The sequence below is a fragment of the Ranitomeya variabilis genome, chromosome 7 (genome assembly GCF_051348905.1).
Source record: "Ranitomeya variabilis isolate aRanVar5 chromosome 7, aRanVar5.hap1, whole genome shotgun sequence".
NCBI classification, from domain to species: domain Eukaryota; kingdom Metazoa; phylum Chordata; class Amphibia; order Anura; family Dendrobatidae; genus Ranitomeya; species Ranitomeya variabilis.
The window spans coordinates 240,335,971-240,352,289 of record NC_135238.1 but is presented as its reverse complement, the minus strand read 5'-3'; the positions used below and the strand labels follow the sequence as shown (position 1 = coordinate 240,352,289).

The window sequence follows — 16,319 nt, the reverse complement described above, 5'->3', positions numbered from 1 at the left end:
ACTGATCCTGAGTTACCTGCTGTATTATATCCCAGAGCTGCACTCACTATTCTGCTGGTGCAGTCACTGTGTACACACATTACTGATCCTGAGTTACATCCTGTATTATACCCCAGAGCTGCACTCACTATTCTGCTGGTGCAGTCACTGTGTACATACATTACATTACTGATCCTGAGTTACCTCCTGCATTATACCCCAGAGCTGCAGTCACTATTCTGCGTGCAGTCACTGTGTACATACATTACATTACTGATCCTGAGTTACCTCCTGTATTTCACTCCAGAGCTGCACTCGCTATTCTGCTGGTGCAGTCACTGTGTACATACATTACATTACTGATCCTGAGTTACCTCCTGCATTATACCCCAGAGCTGCAGTCACTATTCTGCGTGCAGTCACTGTGTACATACATTACATTACTGATCCTGAGTTACCTCCTGTATTATACCCCAGAGCTGCACTCACTATTCTGCTGGTGCATCACTGTGTACATACATTACATTACTGATCCTGAGTTACCTCCTGTATTATACCCCAGAGCTGCACTCACTATTCTGCTGGTGCAGTCACTGTGTACATACATTACATTACTGATCCTGAGTTACATCCTGTATTATACCCCAGAGCTGCACTCACTATTCTGCTGGTGCAGTCACTGTGTACATACATTACATTACTGATCCTGAGTTATCTCCTGTATTATACTCCAGAGCTGCACTCACTATTCTGCTGGTGCAGTCACTGTGTACATACATTACATTACTGATCCTGAGTTACCTCCTGCATTATACCCCAGAGCTGCAGTCACTATTCTGCGTGCAGTCACTGTGTACATACATTACATTACTGATCCTGAGTTACCTCCTGTATTATACTCCAGAGCTGCACTCACTATTCTGCTGGTGCAGTCACTGTGTACATACATTACATTACTGATCCTGAGTTACCTCCTGTATTATACCCCAGAGCTGCACTCACTATTCTGCTGGTGCAGTCACTGTGTACATACATTACATTACTGATCCTGAGTTACATCCTGTATTATACTCCAGAGCTGCACTCACTATTCTGCTGGTGCAGTCACTGTGTACATACATTACATTACTGATCCTGAGTTACCTCCTGTATTATACCCCAGAGCTGCACTCACTGTGGCTGATATCAGTCACTTATGATGTAATGTCTGGGTGTTATATCAGTACTGGAGTGTTATAAGAGGGGCGGCTGATGCTGCGTGGTGGATTATTCTTTCTCCTGACCGGTCACTGCTGAGATTCTGGTGCAGTGGGTTGTACACATCTGTGGCTGCTCTTCGATATGGAGGTTGTTGCTGCCGCTCAGGAGATGAGTTTTTCTTTCTGTTCGTTCTCTGACAGCTCAGGGGAGAAAGCCCCAGAGGTTTATTCTCAGCTGATCTGGAGCCCCAGACCCGGTTGTGCTTTTCTGACTTGTGCACAGGAGCTTACACTCTGTCGTTATTGGGGTTACACTGAGGGAATCTGTTGCACAGTGTAGCACCTCAGTCTGGCGTGGCTGTGTGCATGGGGCGGGGGCCATGTCTGCCTCCTGCAGAATATACAGTGCTATGGCTGATAATCAGGTGTGAGGAGGGGGAGTGAGGCAGAAAGCACAAACTTTACACCCTCCACTGGAGGAGAAGCTGGTGTTGGCAGGAGGAGGCTGTGACCTGCTGCTTCCCAGCCTTCATCCATATGAGATGTGCGCCCTCTTGCTGCAGTGGAGGGAATTACATGGCCATCCAGATGACTGAAACCACTCTGCACAATCCCATCATCTAGCTCGGAGCACTCCCATCATCCAGCTCGGAGCACTCCCATCATCCAGCTCGGAGCACTCCCATCATCCAGCTCGGAGCACTCCCATCATCCAGCTCGGAGCACTCCCATCATCCAGCTCGGAGCACTCCCATCATCCAGCTCGGAGCACTCCCATCATCCAGCTCGGAGCACTCACATCATCCAGCTCGGAGCACTCACATCATCCAGCTCGGAGCACTCACATCATCCAGCTCGGAGCACTCACACCATCCAGCTCGGAGCACTCCCATCATCCAGCTCGGAGCACTCCCATCATCCAGCTCGGAGCACTCCCATCATCCAGCTCGGAGCACTCACACCATCCAGCTCGGAGCACTCACACCATCCAGGTCGGAGCACTCCCATCATCCAGCTCGGAGCACTCCCATCATCCAGCTCGGAGCACTCCCATCATCCAGCTCGGAGCACTCACACCATCCAGCTCGGAGCACTCCCATCATCCAGCTCGGAGCACTCCCATCATCCAGCTCGGAGCACTCCCATCATCCAGCTCGGAGCACTCACACCATCCAGCTCGGAGCACTCACACCATCCAGCTCGGAGCACTCCCATCATCCAGCTCGGAGCACTCACATCATCCAGCTCGGCCATGTAATCCGCTGCTGCCGCCATCATCCCACACACAGGTGCTGGCTCACAGTCTGAACTTCATCTGTAATTAAAATGTGACACATTGTAGCGCTGCGCTACGTTCGTCACATGCTCTGTGAGCCGTTGTGGGGTTTCGGGGGCTGCCACATCTACGCGTTTTCTTACTGCGCTCACTTTATGCTAATTACATGCTAATTCAGTGTTAACGAGTCTCTCAGCAACTTTTCACGTCTGATACCCCCTCCTCCCCCATTTGCCGCTGCATTAATTCCACCTTTTCCTAATTCTTGGGAATAATTCATGCAGAGAAGTGCTGAGAATTGTACATTCTGCTCAGAGACACGGCTGATATAAAGTGCTGGCCGGTAACTGCGGCTGTCAGACGTCCGGTCGCATCGCTCTGTGTAACGCCCTGGCGCTGTTTTATTCTTGATGGCTGATATAAAGTGCTGGCCGGTAACTGCGGCTGTCAGACTTCCGGTCGCATCGCTCTGTGTAACGCCCTGGTGCTGTTTTATTCTTGATGGCTGATATAAAGTGCTGGCCGGTAACTGCGGCTGTCAGACTTCCGGTCGCATCGCTCTGTGTAATGCCCTGGCGCTGTTTTATTCTTGATGGCTGATATAAAGTGCTGGCCAGTAACTGCAGCTGTCAGACGTCCGCTCGCATCGCTCTGTGTAACGCCCTGGTGCGGTTTTATTCTTGATGGCTGATATAAAGTGCTGGCCGGTAACTGCGGCTGTCAGACGTCCGCTCGCATCGCTCTGTGTAATGCTCTGGTGCGGTTTTATTCTTGATGGCTGATATAAAGTGCTGGCCAGTAACTGCAGCTTTCAGACGTCCGGTTGCATCGCTCTGTGTAACGCCCTGGCGCTGTTTTATTCTTGATGGCTGATATAAAGTGCTGGCCGGTAACTGCGGCTGTCAGACGTCCGGTCGCATCGCTCTGTGTAACGCCCTGGTGCTGTTTTCTTCTTGATGGCTGATATAAAGTGCTGGCCGGTAACTGCGGCTGTCAGACGTCCGGTCGCATCGCTCTGTGTAACGCCCTGGTGCTGTTTTCTTCTTGATGGCTGATATAAAGTGCTGGCCGGTAACTGCAGCTGTCAGACGTCCGGTCGCATCGCTCTGTGTAATGCCCTGGCGCTGTTTTATTCTTGATGGCTGATACAAAGTGCTGGCCGGTAACTGCGGCTGTCAGACGTCCGCTCGCATCGCTCTGTGTAATGCCCTGGCGCTGTTTTATTCTTGATGGCTGATATAAAGTGCTGGCCGGTAACTGCAGCTGTCAGACGTCCGCTCGCATCGCTCTGTGTAATACTCTGGTGCTGTTTTATTCTTGATGGCTGATATAAAGTGCTGGCCGGTAACTGCGGCTGTCAGACGTCCGCTCGCATCGCTCTGTGTAATGCCCTGGTGCTGTTTTATTCTTGATGGCTGATGTAAAGTGCTGGCCGGTAACTGCGGCTGTCAGACGTCCGGTCGCATCGCTCTGTGTAACGCTCTGGTGCTGTTTTATTCTTGATGGCTGATATAAAGTGCTGGCCGGTAACTGCGGCTGTCAGACGTCTGGTCGCATTGCTCTGTGTAATGCTCTGGTGCGGTTTTATTCTTGATGGCTAATATAAAGTGCTGGCCAGTAACTGCTTCTGTCAGACGTCCGCTCGCATCGCTCTGTGTAATTCCCTGGCGCTGTTTTCTTCTTGATGGCTGATATAAAGTGCTGGCCAGTAACTGCTTCTGTCAGACGTCCGCTCGCATCGCTCTGTGTAATTCCCTGGCGCTGTTTTCTTCTTGATGGCTGATATAAAGTGCTGGCCGGTAACTGCAGCTTTCAAACGTCCGGTCGCATCGCTCTGTGTAATGCCCTGGTGCTGTTTTATTCTTGATGGCTAATATAAAGTGCTGGCCGGTAACTGCAGCTGTCAGATGTCCGCTCGCATTGCTCTGTGTAACGCCCTGGTGCTGTTTTATTCTTGATGGCTGATATAAAGTGCTGGCCGGTAACTGCAGCTGTCAGACGTCCGCTCGCATCGCTCTGTGTAACGCCCTGGTGCTGTTTTATTCTTGATGGCTGATATAAAGTGCTGGCCGGTAACTGCGGCTGTCAGACGTCCGGTCGCATCGCTCTGTGTAACGCCCTGGTGCTGTTTTATTCTTGATGGCTAATATAAAGTGCTGGCCGGTAACTGCAGCTGTCAGATGTCCGCTCGCATTGCTCTGTGTAACGCCCTGGTGCTGTTTTATTCTTGATGGCTGATATAAAGTGCTGGCCGGTAACTGCAGCTGTCAGACGTCCGCTCGCATCGCTCTGTGTAACGCCCTGGTGCTGTTTTATTCTTGATGGCTGATATAAAGTGCTGGCCGGTAACTGCGGCTGTCAGACGTCCGGTCGCATCGCTCTGTGTAACGCCCTGGTGCTGTTTTATTCTTGATGGCTGATATAAAGTGCTGGCCAGTAACTGCGGCTGTCAGACGTCCGCTCGCATCGCTCTGTGTAACGCCCTGGCGCTGTTTTATTCTTGATGGCTGATATAAAGTGCTGGCCGGTAACTGCGGCTGTCAGACGTCCGCTCGCATCGCTCTGTGTAACGCCCTGGTGCTGTTTTATTCTTGATGGCTGATATAAAGTGCTGGCCGGTAACTGCGGCTGTCAGACGTCCGGTCGCATTGCTCTGTGTAACGCCCTGGTGCTGTTTTATTCTTGATGGCTGATATAAAGTGCTGGCCGGTAACTGCAGCTTTCAGACGTCCGGTCGCATCGCTCTGTGTAATGCCCTGGTGCTGTTTTATTCTTGATGGCTAATATAAAGTGCTGGCCGGTAACTGCAGCTGTCAGATGTCCGCTCGCATTGCTCTGTGTAACGCCCTGGTGCTGTTTTATTCTTGATGGCTGATATAAAGTGCTGGCCGGTAACTGCGGCTGTCAGACGTCTGGTCGCATCGCTCTGTGTAACGCCCTGGTGCTGTTTTATTCTTGATGGCTGATATAAAGTGCTGGCCGGTAACTGCAGCTGTCAGACGTCCGGTCGCATCGCTCTGTGTAACGCCCTGGTGCTGTTTTATTCTTGATGGCTGATATAAAGTGCTGGCCGGTAACTGCGGCTGTCAGACGTCCGGTCGCATCGCTCTGTGTAACGCCCTGGTGCTGTTTTATTCTTGATGGCTAATATAAAGTGCTGGCCGGTAACTGCAGCTGTCAGATGTCCGCTCGCATTGCTCTGTGTAACGCCCTGGTGCTGTTTTATTCTTGATGGCTGATATAAAGTGCTGGCCGGTAACTGCAGCTGTCAGACGTCCGCTCGCATCGCTCTGTGTAACGCCCTGGTGCTGTTTTATTCTTGATGGCTGATATAAAGTGCTGGCCGGTAACTGCGGCTGTCAGACGTCCGGTCGCATCGCTCTGTGTAACGCCCTGGTGCTGTTTTATTCTTGATGGCTGATATAAAGTGCTGGCCGGTAACTGCGGCTGTCAGACGTCCGCTCGCATCGCTCTGTGTAACGCCCTGGTGCGGTTTTATTCTTGATGGCTGATATAAAGTGCTGGCCGGTAACTGCGGCTGTCAGACGTCCGGTTGCATCGCTCTGTGTAACGCCCTGGTGCTGTTTTATTCTTGATGGCTGATATAAAGTGCTGGCCAGTAACTGCGGCTGTCAGACGTCCGCTCGCATCGCTCTGTGTAACGCCCTGGCGCTGTTTTATTCTTGATGGCTGATATAAAGTGCTGGCCGGTAACTGCGGCTGTCAGACGTCCGCTCGCATCGCTCTGTGTAACGCCCTGGTGCTGTTTTATTCTTGATGGCTGATATAAAGTGCTGGCCGGTAACTGCAGCTGTCAGATGTCCGCTCGCATTGCTCTGTGTAACGCCCTGGTGCTGTTTTATTCTTGATGGCTGATATAAAGTGCTGGCCGGTAACTGCGGCTGTCAGACGTCCGCTCGCATCGCTCTGTGTAACGCCCTGGTGCTGTTTTATTCTTGATGGCTGATATAAAGTGCTGGCCGGTAACTGCAGCTGTCAGACGTCCGGTTGCATCGCTCTGTGTAATGCCCTGGCGCTGTTTTCTTCTTGATGGCTGATATAAAGTGCTGGCCGGTAACTGCGGCTGTCAGACGTCCGGTCGCATTGCTCTGTGTAATGCTCTGGCGCTGTTTTATTCTTGATGGCTGATATAAAGTGCTGGCCAGTAACTGCAGCTTTCTGACGTCCGGTCGCATCGCTCTGTGTAACGCCCTGGCGCTGTTTTATTCTTGATGGCTGATATAAAGTGCTGGCCAGTAACTGCAGCTTTCTGACGTCCGGTCGCATCGCTCTGTGTAACGCCCTGGTGCTGTTTTATTCTTGATGGCTGATATAAAGTGCTGGCCGGTAACTGCGGCTGTCAGACGTCCGCTCGCATCGCTCTGTGTAACGCCCTGGTGCTGTTTTATTCTTGATGGCTGATATAAAGTGCTGGCCGGTAACTGCAGCTGTCAGACGTCCGGTTGCATCGCTCTGTGTAATGCCCTGGCGCTGTTTTCTTCTTGATGGCTGATATAAAGTGCTGGCCGGTAACTGCGGCTGTCAGACGTCCGGTCGCATCGCTCTGTGTAACACTCTGGCGCTGTTTTATTCTTGATGGCTGATATAAAGTGCTGGCCGGTAACTGCGGCTGTCAGACGTCCGGTCGCATCGCTCTGTGTAACACTCTGGCGCTGTTTTATTCTTGATGGCTGATATAAAGTGCTGGCCAGTAACTGCAGCTTTCTGACGTCCGGTCGCATCGCTCTGTGTAACGCCCTGGTGCTGTTTTATTCTTGATGGCTGATATAAAGTGCTGGCCGGTAACTGCAGCTTTCTGACGTCCGGTCGCATCGCTCTGTGTAACGCCCTGGTGCTGTTTTATTCTTGATGGCTGATATAAAGTGCTGGCCAGTAACTGCAGCTTTCTGACGTCCGGTCGCATCGCTCTGTGTAACGCCCTGGTGCTGTTTTATTCTTGATGGCTGATATAAAGTGCTGGCCAGTAACTGCAGCTTTCTGACGTCCGGTCGCATCGCTCTGTGTAACGCCCTGGCGCTGTTTTATTCTTGATGGCTGATATAAAGTGCTGGCCGGTAACTGCGGCTGTCAGACGTCAGCTCGCATGGCTCTGTGTAACGCCCTGGCGCTGTTTTATTCTTGATGGCTGATATAAAGTGCTGGCCAGTAACTGCGGCTGTCAGACGTCCGCTCGCATCGCTCTGTGTAACGCCCTGGCGCTGTTTTCTTCTTGATGGCTGACACTTGAGTCTTCTTCTATTTCACTTCTTGATTGCCGAATGTTATTGTGGGATGTACATGAAGAAGCTCCGCCCCATTATAATTTCCGCTTTCTGGCTCCTCCCCTTCATATTCACGTTATTAAAGTTACTAAAGAGAAGCTGAGATTCCTCCTTGCAACAAATATTTCATGGTACGATGATATTTTCAGAGGGTCCGGTGAGTTCGCTGCGGAGTTTTGCTTTCCACAGAGTTTTTCTTGCTGATTGACAACATTTTAAAAACTTTTACAGTGAGAGAGAAGTTTGTGCACCGCGATTGGTCATGTGACCTGTCAATCATGCACATTGTGATGTGAGAGCTACACGACTGACATTGACATCTGCTTCCTTCCCTGCAGGAATGGCGGCTGGACCCCGTGGTCTTCTTGGGCGCAGTGCAGCACGTCCTGTGGGATCGGCTTCCAGGTGCGGCAGAGGACGTGTAGTAACCCGGCCCCACGATTTGGAGGAAGAGTGTGCGTGGGACAGAGCAGAGAGGAGCGGTGAGCGCCTCCCTGTGGTGTCATCTTGTACCCTAAATCACGAGCCAGGTCTTGGCAGGTAGACGGTTAATGCCACAGTGATAATGATTGTCTGTCACTTTGTAGCTCCTGCAGCCGCTCAGATAACGGCCTGTAGCATTAATTATTCAGGATCCTGTGAACCGAGCAGAGATTGTATCATTACCGCCATCTCACCGTGTTTTCTTATAGCAAAGAGATAATATCTGCTCCCCGGATTTCACTTAGTAAACAAGCAGCAGTTCATTAATATTGTATTTCATTAATGATCCCCCTGAAATAATAGATCGATAGTGGAAGAGTATTTAATCATGAATCTTGCAAAAGTGGTGCAACGATAGAGCAGGAAGTCACCCCGGGGCCTAATTTCTAGGGGAAAGATGTGCACAGGTTTGGTTTTCGAACTTAACGTTTAGAATTATTATACTCCAGAGCTGCACTCACTATTCTGCTGGAGAAGTCATTGTGTACATACATTACATTACTGATCCTGAGTTACCTCCTGTATTATACTCCAGGGCTGCACTCACTATTCTGCTGGAGCAGTCATTGTGTACATACATTACATTACTGATCCTGAGTTACATCCTGTATTATACCCCAGAGCTGCACTCACTATTCTGCTGGTGCAGTCACTGTGTACATACATTACATTACTGATCCTGAGTTACATCCTGTATTATACTCCAGAGCTGCACTCACTATTCTGTTGGTGCAGTCACTATGTACATACATTACATTACTGATCCTGAGTTACATCCTGTTTTATACCCCAGAGCTGCACTCACTGTTCTGCTGGTGCAGTCACTGTGTACATACATTACATTACTGATCCTGAGTTACCTCCTGTATTATACTCCAGAGCTGCACTCACTATTCTGCTGGTGCAGTCACTGTGTACATACATTACATTACTGATCCTGAGTTACCTCCTGTATTATACCCCAGAGCTGCACTCACTATTCTGCTGGTGCAGTCACTGTGTACATACATTACATTACTGATCCTGAGTTACCTCCTGTATTATACCCCAGAGCTGCACTCACTAGTCTGCTGGTGCAGTCACTGTGTACATACATTACATTACTGATCCTGAGTTACATCCTGTATTATACCCCAGAGCTGCACTCACTATTCTGTTGGTGCAGTCACTATGTACATACATTACATTACTGATCCTGAGTTACATCCTGTTTTATACCCCAGAGCTGCACTCACTATTCTGCTGGTGCAGTCACTGTGTACATACATTACATTACTGATCCTGAGTTACATCCTGTATTATACTCCAGAGCTGCACTCACTATTCTGCTGGTGCAGTCACTGTGTACATACATTACATTACTGATCCTGAGTTACCTCCTGTATTATACCCCAGAGCTGCACTCACTATTCTGCTGGTGCAGTCACTGTGTACATACATTACATTACTGATCCTGAGTTACATCCTGTATTATACCCCAGAGCTGCACTCACTAGTCTGCTGGTGCAGTCACTGTGTACATACATTACATTACTGATCCTGAGTTACATCCTGTATTATACCCCAGAGCTTCACTCACTATTCTGCTGGTGCAGTCACTGTGTACTTACATTACATTACTGATCCTGAGTTACATCCTGTTTTATACCCCAGAGCTGCACTCACTATTCTGCTGGTGCAGTCACTGTGTACATACATTACATTACTGATCCTGAGTTACATCCTGTATTATACTCCAGAGCTGCACTCACTATTCTGCTGGTGCAGTCACTGTGTACATACATTACATTACTGATCCTGAGTTACATCCTGTATTATACTCCAGAGCTGCACTCACTATTCTGCTGGTGCAGTCACTGTGTACATACATTACTTTACTGATCCTGAGTTACCTCCTGTATTATACCCCAGAGCTGCACTCACTATTCTGCTGGTGCAGTCACTGTGTACATACATTACATTACTGATCCTGAGTTACCTCCTGTATTATACCCCAGAGCTGCACTCACTATTCTGCTGGTGCAGTCACTGTGTACATACATTACATTACTGATCCTGAGTTACATCCTGTATTATACTCCAGAGCTGCACTCACTATTCTGCTGGTGCAGTCACTGTGTACATACATTACATTACTGATCCTGAGTTACCTCCTGTATTATACCCCAGAGCTGCACTCACTATTCTGCTGGTGCAGTCACTGTGTACATACATTACATTACTGATCCTGAGTTACATCCTGTATTATACTCCAGAGCTGCACTCACTATTCTGCTGGTGCAGTCACTGTGTACATACATTACATTACTGATCCTGAGTTACCTCCTGTATTATACCCCAGAGCTGCACTCACTATTCTGCTGGTGCAGTCACTGTGTACATACATTACATTACTGATCCTGAGTTACATCCTGTATTATACCCCAGAGCTGCACTCACTAGTCTGCTGGTGCAGTCACTGTGTACATACATTACATTACTGATCCTGAGTTACATCCTGTATTATACCCCAGAGCTTCACTCACTATTCTGCTGGTGCAGTCACTGTGTACTTACATTACATTACTGATCCTGAGTTACATCCTGTTTTATACCCCAGAGCTGCACTCACTATTCTGCTGGTGCAGTCACTGTGTACATACATTACATTACTGATCCTGAGTTACCTCCTGTATTATACCCCAGAGCTGCACTCACTATTCTGCTGGTGCAGTCACTGTGTACATACATTACTGATCCTGAGTTACCTCCTGTATTATACCCCAGAGCTGCACTCACTATTCTGCTGGTGCAGTCACTGTGTACATACATTACTTTACTGATCCTGAGTTACCTCCTGTATTATACTCCAGAGCTGCACTCACTATTCTGCTGGTGCAGTCACTGTGTACATACATTACTTTACTGATCCTGAGTTACCTCCTGTATTATACCCCAGAGCTGCACTCACTATTCTGCTGGTGCAGTCACTGTGTACATACATTACATTACTGATCCTGAGTTACCTCCTGTATTATACCCCAGAGCTGCACTCACTATTCTGCTGGACATTTCCATGAATGGATATCTCTGTGGGTTTTGTGGCGATACCTTTTCTCTGCTGGTACAATGTAACGCTGTGTGACTATAACACGTCGCACTTACTCAGGTGGTGATTAGGATGTTGGCGCGATGTCATGTAATATTGATATACAATGCTAATGTCACACAGTCCCGCCGCTGCTTGCTCCTCACATTTGGTAATGGACACAATTAATTTTCTTCTGCAGTTGATTCTATTTTCCTAATTGGACATTTTCTGGGCGTTTAACCCTGGGCGGCCGGTGCAGCCAGTCTGACCTTCTCACATGGAAACCAGAAAGAGCGTCGGGTTCGTCAATATTCTGTTAATTGTGCTAATTGGCTGCTCCCAGGCGGCCTCCTCTCTGCCCTTTCTCATTAGACCTGGTCCTGCAGCCGTGTTACATTAGCGGGTAATGGCCGGACACGTCTCGTTCATGCCATTATTTGGGGCGTTGCCCACATCCCATTGTTATAATCCTGGTGATGTTCAGTCTGGTCGCCGGCTGCATCTGTGAATAACACGCGGTTTATGGGCGGATTTGCCACTTATTATTATTATTATTATTTATTTCTAAAGCTCCACTGATTCCATGGTGCTGTACATGAGAGGGGGTTACATACAAATCACAGATATCACTTACAGTAAGCTAACAATGACAGACTGGTACAGAGGGGCGAGGACCCGGCCCCCGCGGGCTTACACTCTACAGGATTATGGGGAAGGAGACAATAGGTCGAGGGTTTCAGCAGCTCCGATGGTGTTGAGATGGCAGCGGGGTCATTGATCGTTGTAGCTTTCCTGAAGAGATGAGTTTTCAGGTTCCGTCTGAAGGATCCGAATGTGGTTGATAGTCGGACGTGTTGGGGCAAAGAATTCCAGAGGATGGAGGATATTCGGGAGAAGTCTTGGTGGTGGTTGGGTGAGGAGCGAATAAGTGTGGAGGAGAGAAGGAGGTCTTGGGAGGACCGGAGATTACGTGAGGGAAGATATTGGGAGATTAGTTCAGAGATATATGGAGGAGACAGGTTATGGATGGCTTTGTAGGTCAGTATTAGTAGTTTGAGCTGGATCCGCTGAGGGAATGGGAGCCAGTGAAGAGATTTGCAGAGGGGGGAAGCGGAGGAGTAGCGAGGAGAGAGGTGAATTAGCCGGGCAGCAGAGTTAAGGATGGACTGGAGAGGTGCAAGGGTGTTAGCAGGGAGGCCGCAGAAAAGGATGTTGCAGTAGTCGAGGAGGGAGATGATGAGGGCATGCACAAGCATTTTAGTAGATTGACAGTTGAGGAAAGGACGGATTCTGGAGATATTTTTGAGCTGGAGGCGACAGGAGGTTATAGAACCTATATTATAGAACCTAACGAGAAGTCAGGCCTATTTATATGGCATTTCCCTGAGTAAGTACAATCCTACAAACAGAGGGACGTCAATGCCAGGTAATGAAAAAGTATACATCTTACATGCTAATGGCGGTAAGAGATTGCACCGCTGCTAACAGAGGATTGTCTACACTGATACATTGTAACGAGCTCCTGTGAGAACAGGAAGACGTCAGTTGTTTGATAGTGAACATGTTTTTTCCATTCACTTACTGCAGGCGGTGTTCTTCCAAATTGTGCACAAACATAAATGAAATCAGAAAGTTGCCGAACTTTGTCTGGAAAGTGTTGGCGCCCATTAAACCTGTTATTTCACTAAGAACAGGCTGTTCTGCGGCATGTGGTATTAATGCTACACCCAGTGGAGATGGAGACGGGGCAGTTTTGCATCTCATCGGTTTAGCGCAGAGACGTTTTCTTCTTTCCATTCCATGGATTCACCTCCTTCTTGTCTTCTTCCTCAGGTTCTGCAATGAGAACAGTCCCTGCCCAGTCCCAATATTCTGGTCATCTTGGGGTTCCTGGAGCAAATGCAGCACAGACTGTGGAGGGGGCATTCACTCCAGACAGCGCACCTGTGAGAACGGGAACAGCTGCCCCGGCTGCGCTCAGGTAATGGTGGCGGTGGTTGAGCGATGTTCTGAACTCGCTTAGCTCTGACGGGCTGGAAAGTAGGATTCTCCGCGCAGCGACGGCATCAGTTCCTAGCAGTGTGATGGGTTGTACTGCGGCTGCAGAATGGGCCCCCTGGACGGCGTGTGGTGGCTCGATGGTCACATCCTGCACAGTACCATGTTCTTTCCCTGCAGGAATTCCGGATCTGTAACTCGGAGGCCTGTCCTGAGGTGCGCCGAAATACTCCTTGGACGCCATGGATGACGGTTAATATCACACAGGGCGGAGCGCGCCAGGAGCAGCGGTTCCGCTACACTTGTCGCGCTCAACTCTCCGACCCGCACGAGCTTCAGTTTGGTAGAAAGAAAACAGAGACTCGATTCTGCCCAAATGACGGATCCGCGTCCTGCGAGACCGACTGTGAGTATCCGCACACTGCACTGCCGGAGATCTGCAGAGCCCGAGATGAAGGCATTCATTTATTAGAATAGAATGATTATATATACACATCCCAGTATGAATATAACAGGGCAAACACTAGAAGAAACATCATCGCACAATTGCTGTATACATGAAATAATCTTCTACAAAAAATAAAGAAAAAAAGAGAACCAATAGTAATACATAATCTTACATGAAAACTCCATTATTATTAAACATGACAATTCTCAGCTATTCTGACTGTGGGCATCCGCACATCATAAACTGCTCATCCAGAGCCCTGCGCATAAAGCTCAGTACAATAGCAACAATTCTGCAACTTTCAAATATACTTTTGCTTCAATCTCTTCCTTTCTTTAAAAACAGTGCTTCCTGTAAGGGAATGGGAACATTGGAGGTTTATAATGGCACCCACTATGTGTTCTCCAGCTTCAGTCTGAGCCTTCCTGCACTGATAGAGTCCTAGAATGGTAGAGGTGGAAGGGACCCCCAGGGTCATCAGGATCCCCCCCCCCCCCCCCCGGGGTCCTCATGTCCACCCCCCCGCTCAATACAGGAACCATCTCAGACAGATGTCTGTCCAGCCTCTGTCCATCCTCTGTCCTTCCTCTGTCCGGTCTCTGTCAGGCCTCTGTCCATCCTCTGTTCATCCCCTGTCCGACCTCTGACCATCCCGTCTGACCTCTGTCCTTCCTCTGTCTGACCTCTGTCCATCTGTCTGACCTCTGTCCATCCTCTGACCATCCTCTGTCTGACCTCTGTTCATCCCCTGTCCGACCCCTGTCCTTCCTCTGTCCATCCTCTGTCCGACCTCTGACCATCCCCTGTCTGACCTCTGTCCTTCCTCTGTCCATCCTCTGTCCGACCTCTGACCATCCCCTGTCTGACCTCTGTCCTTCCTCTGTCTGACCTCTGTCCTTCCTCTGTCCATCTGACCTCTGTCCATCCTCTGTCCGACCTCTGACCATCCCCTGTCTGACCTCTGTCCTTCCTCTGTCCGGCCTTTACTACCTCTACAATCTCAGGACTGCTGTATTTCCCTCACAGAGGATTGTATAAATGAGCAGAAAGTTGTTGAACTTCCAATGATGCAGCGATTGCAGCAGTTTTTTTAATTCTCTGACCCTTGTGCCTTGGCACATTTGTATCCATAGATCCTCCTTCATACGGTTGCATGCTGAGGGTTGTAGTTCATTGATAGGGTGCACTTCGATGCACAATAATCTGCACTACATGTCCTATTTTTCTGCAGCTCTTGTGGATGACATGATGCGGAGTGGTAAGACCCCAGCTCGTATCATCAGCGGGGGCTGGAGTCCATGGGGAATGTGGTCTGCCTGCTCCCGAGACTGTGAATTGGGATTCCGATCCAGGAAAAGAACTTGCAGTAATCCCGAACCTCGGAATGGTGGTCAACCCTGCATGGGGTCTGCCATGGAGTTCCAGGATTGCAACCCACAGCTCTGCCCAGGTGAGAACAGCGCCATTACCCAGATTATTGGGGGAGCGTGGTATTGTCATCGGTAATGCTCCATCTCATTCTGGTATGCGGCTGTGCGGGTCCAAAGCAATGCATGTTATTTCATATTTGGCCACTGGGGGCGCTGCATGATTCTAACCTCATGATGAATATTTCCTGATTTTGTAGAATTTCTTAAAGGTGTGTCACTGTGTGTCGCCCCCTGCAGGACCGCCAGGGTTTTACGTTTTTCATGCCTTTACAGTTCACATTAACCCATTAAACGCTACTGAAGATAAAATAGTATTTAATTCATCTTGAGCTGATAAAGGATTAATGGCTGCGGCTCCCGGGATCACTTAGCATCATCGGGAAGGGGTTGTCAGGTTCCAGACGGATGTGGTTACACAGGCGCTCGCTGAACTCCATCTCTGGGGACATGATTGCGTTCTGTACATGACATTGATCTCTGTCGCTGCTCGGCGGTCTCGCTCTGCTCATTAGCGGATACAAACTCTCCTGGCTCAGCTTTCTATCACGGCGACTCCCATCGTCGCTGGTAGTATAATCTTTACGAGGAGTCAGATTCCATCCGAATGTGAGGAAAACACAATTACATCTTAATTGAAAACAACAAGGTGCTTTCTGCTGCGCGGCGGCTTTATTGGGTAATTGCTTTCTTGCCGTCATAATATTGGGCTTTATTCCTCCGTAAACTGCGCCGGGTCCGGTAATGAATAATAAATACTGCACCAGGGCCAGCAGTAAATCCCTTTTATACAGGTGCTCGGCCTAAAGTTTACTTACCTTTTCCAGTGAGCATCTCGCTTTCCTGATGCTCTGCTCACAATCTGATGGATTACTATAATACTGCTCCTATGTACAAGAATATAACTACTATAATACTGCTCCTATGTACAAGAATATAACTACTATAATAATGCCTCTATGTACAAGAATATAACTACTATAATACTGCTCCTATGTACAAGAATATAACTACTATAATACTGCCCCCTATGTACAAGAATATAACTACTATAATACTGCTCCTATGTACAAGAATATAACTACTATAATACTGCTCCTATGTACAAGAATATAACTGCTATAATACTGCTCCTATGTACAAGAATATAACTGCTA

General features: G+C 48.7%; 1 protein-coding gene across 4 annotated transcripts in view; it reads left to right on the top strand.

Moving 5' to 3' along the window:
- The window catches only part of SEMA5B (semaphorin 5B), a 257,209-nt gene that overhangs the window by 219,947 nt on the left and 20,943 nt on the right, over nucleotides 1-16,319 (top strand). For all 4 annotated transcript variants that reach the window (XM_077273308.1, XM_077273307.1, XM_077273306.1 and 1 more), the window contains 4 exons: nucleotides 8,075-8,218; nucleotides 13,123-13,270; nucleotides 13,468-13,693; nucleotides 14,967-15,185. In XM_077273308.1, coding sequence (XP_077129423.1) covers nucleotides 8,075-8,218; nucleotides 13,123-13,270; nucleotides 13,468-13,693; nucleotides 14,967-15,185 — 737 coding nt within the window. The remainder of the gene's footprint in view (nucleotides 1-8,074; nucleotides 8,219-13,122; nucleotides 13,271-13,467; nucleotides 13,694-14,966; nucleotides 15,186-16,319) is intronic.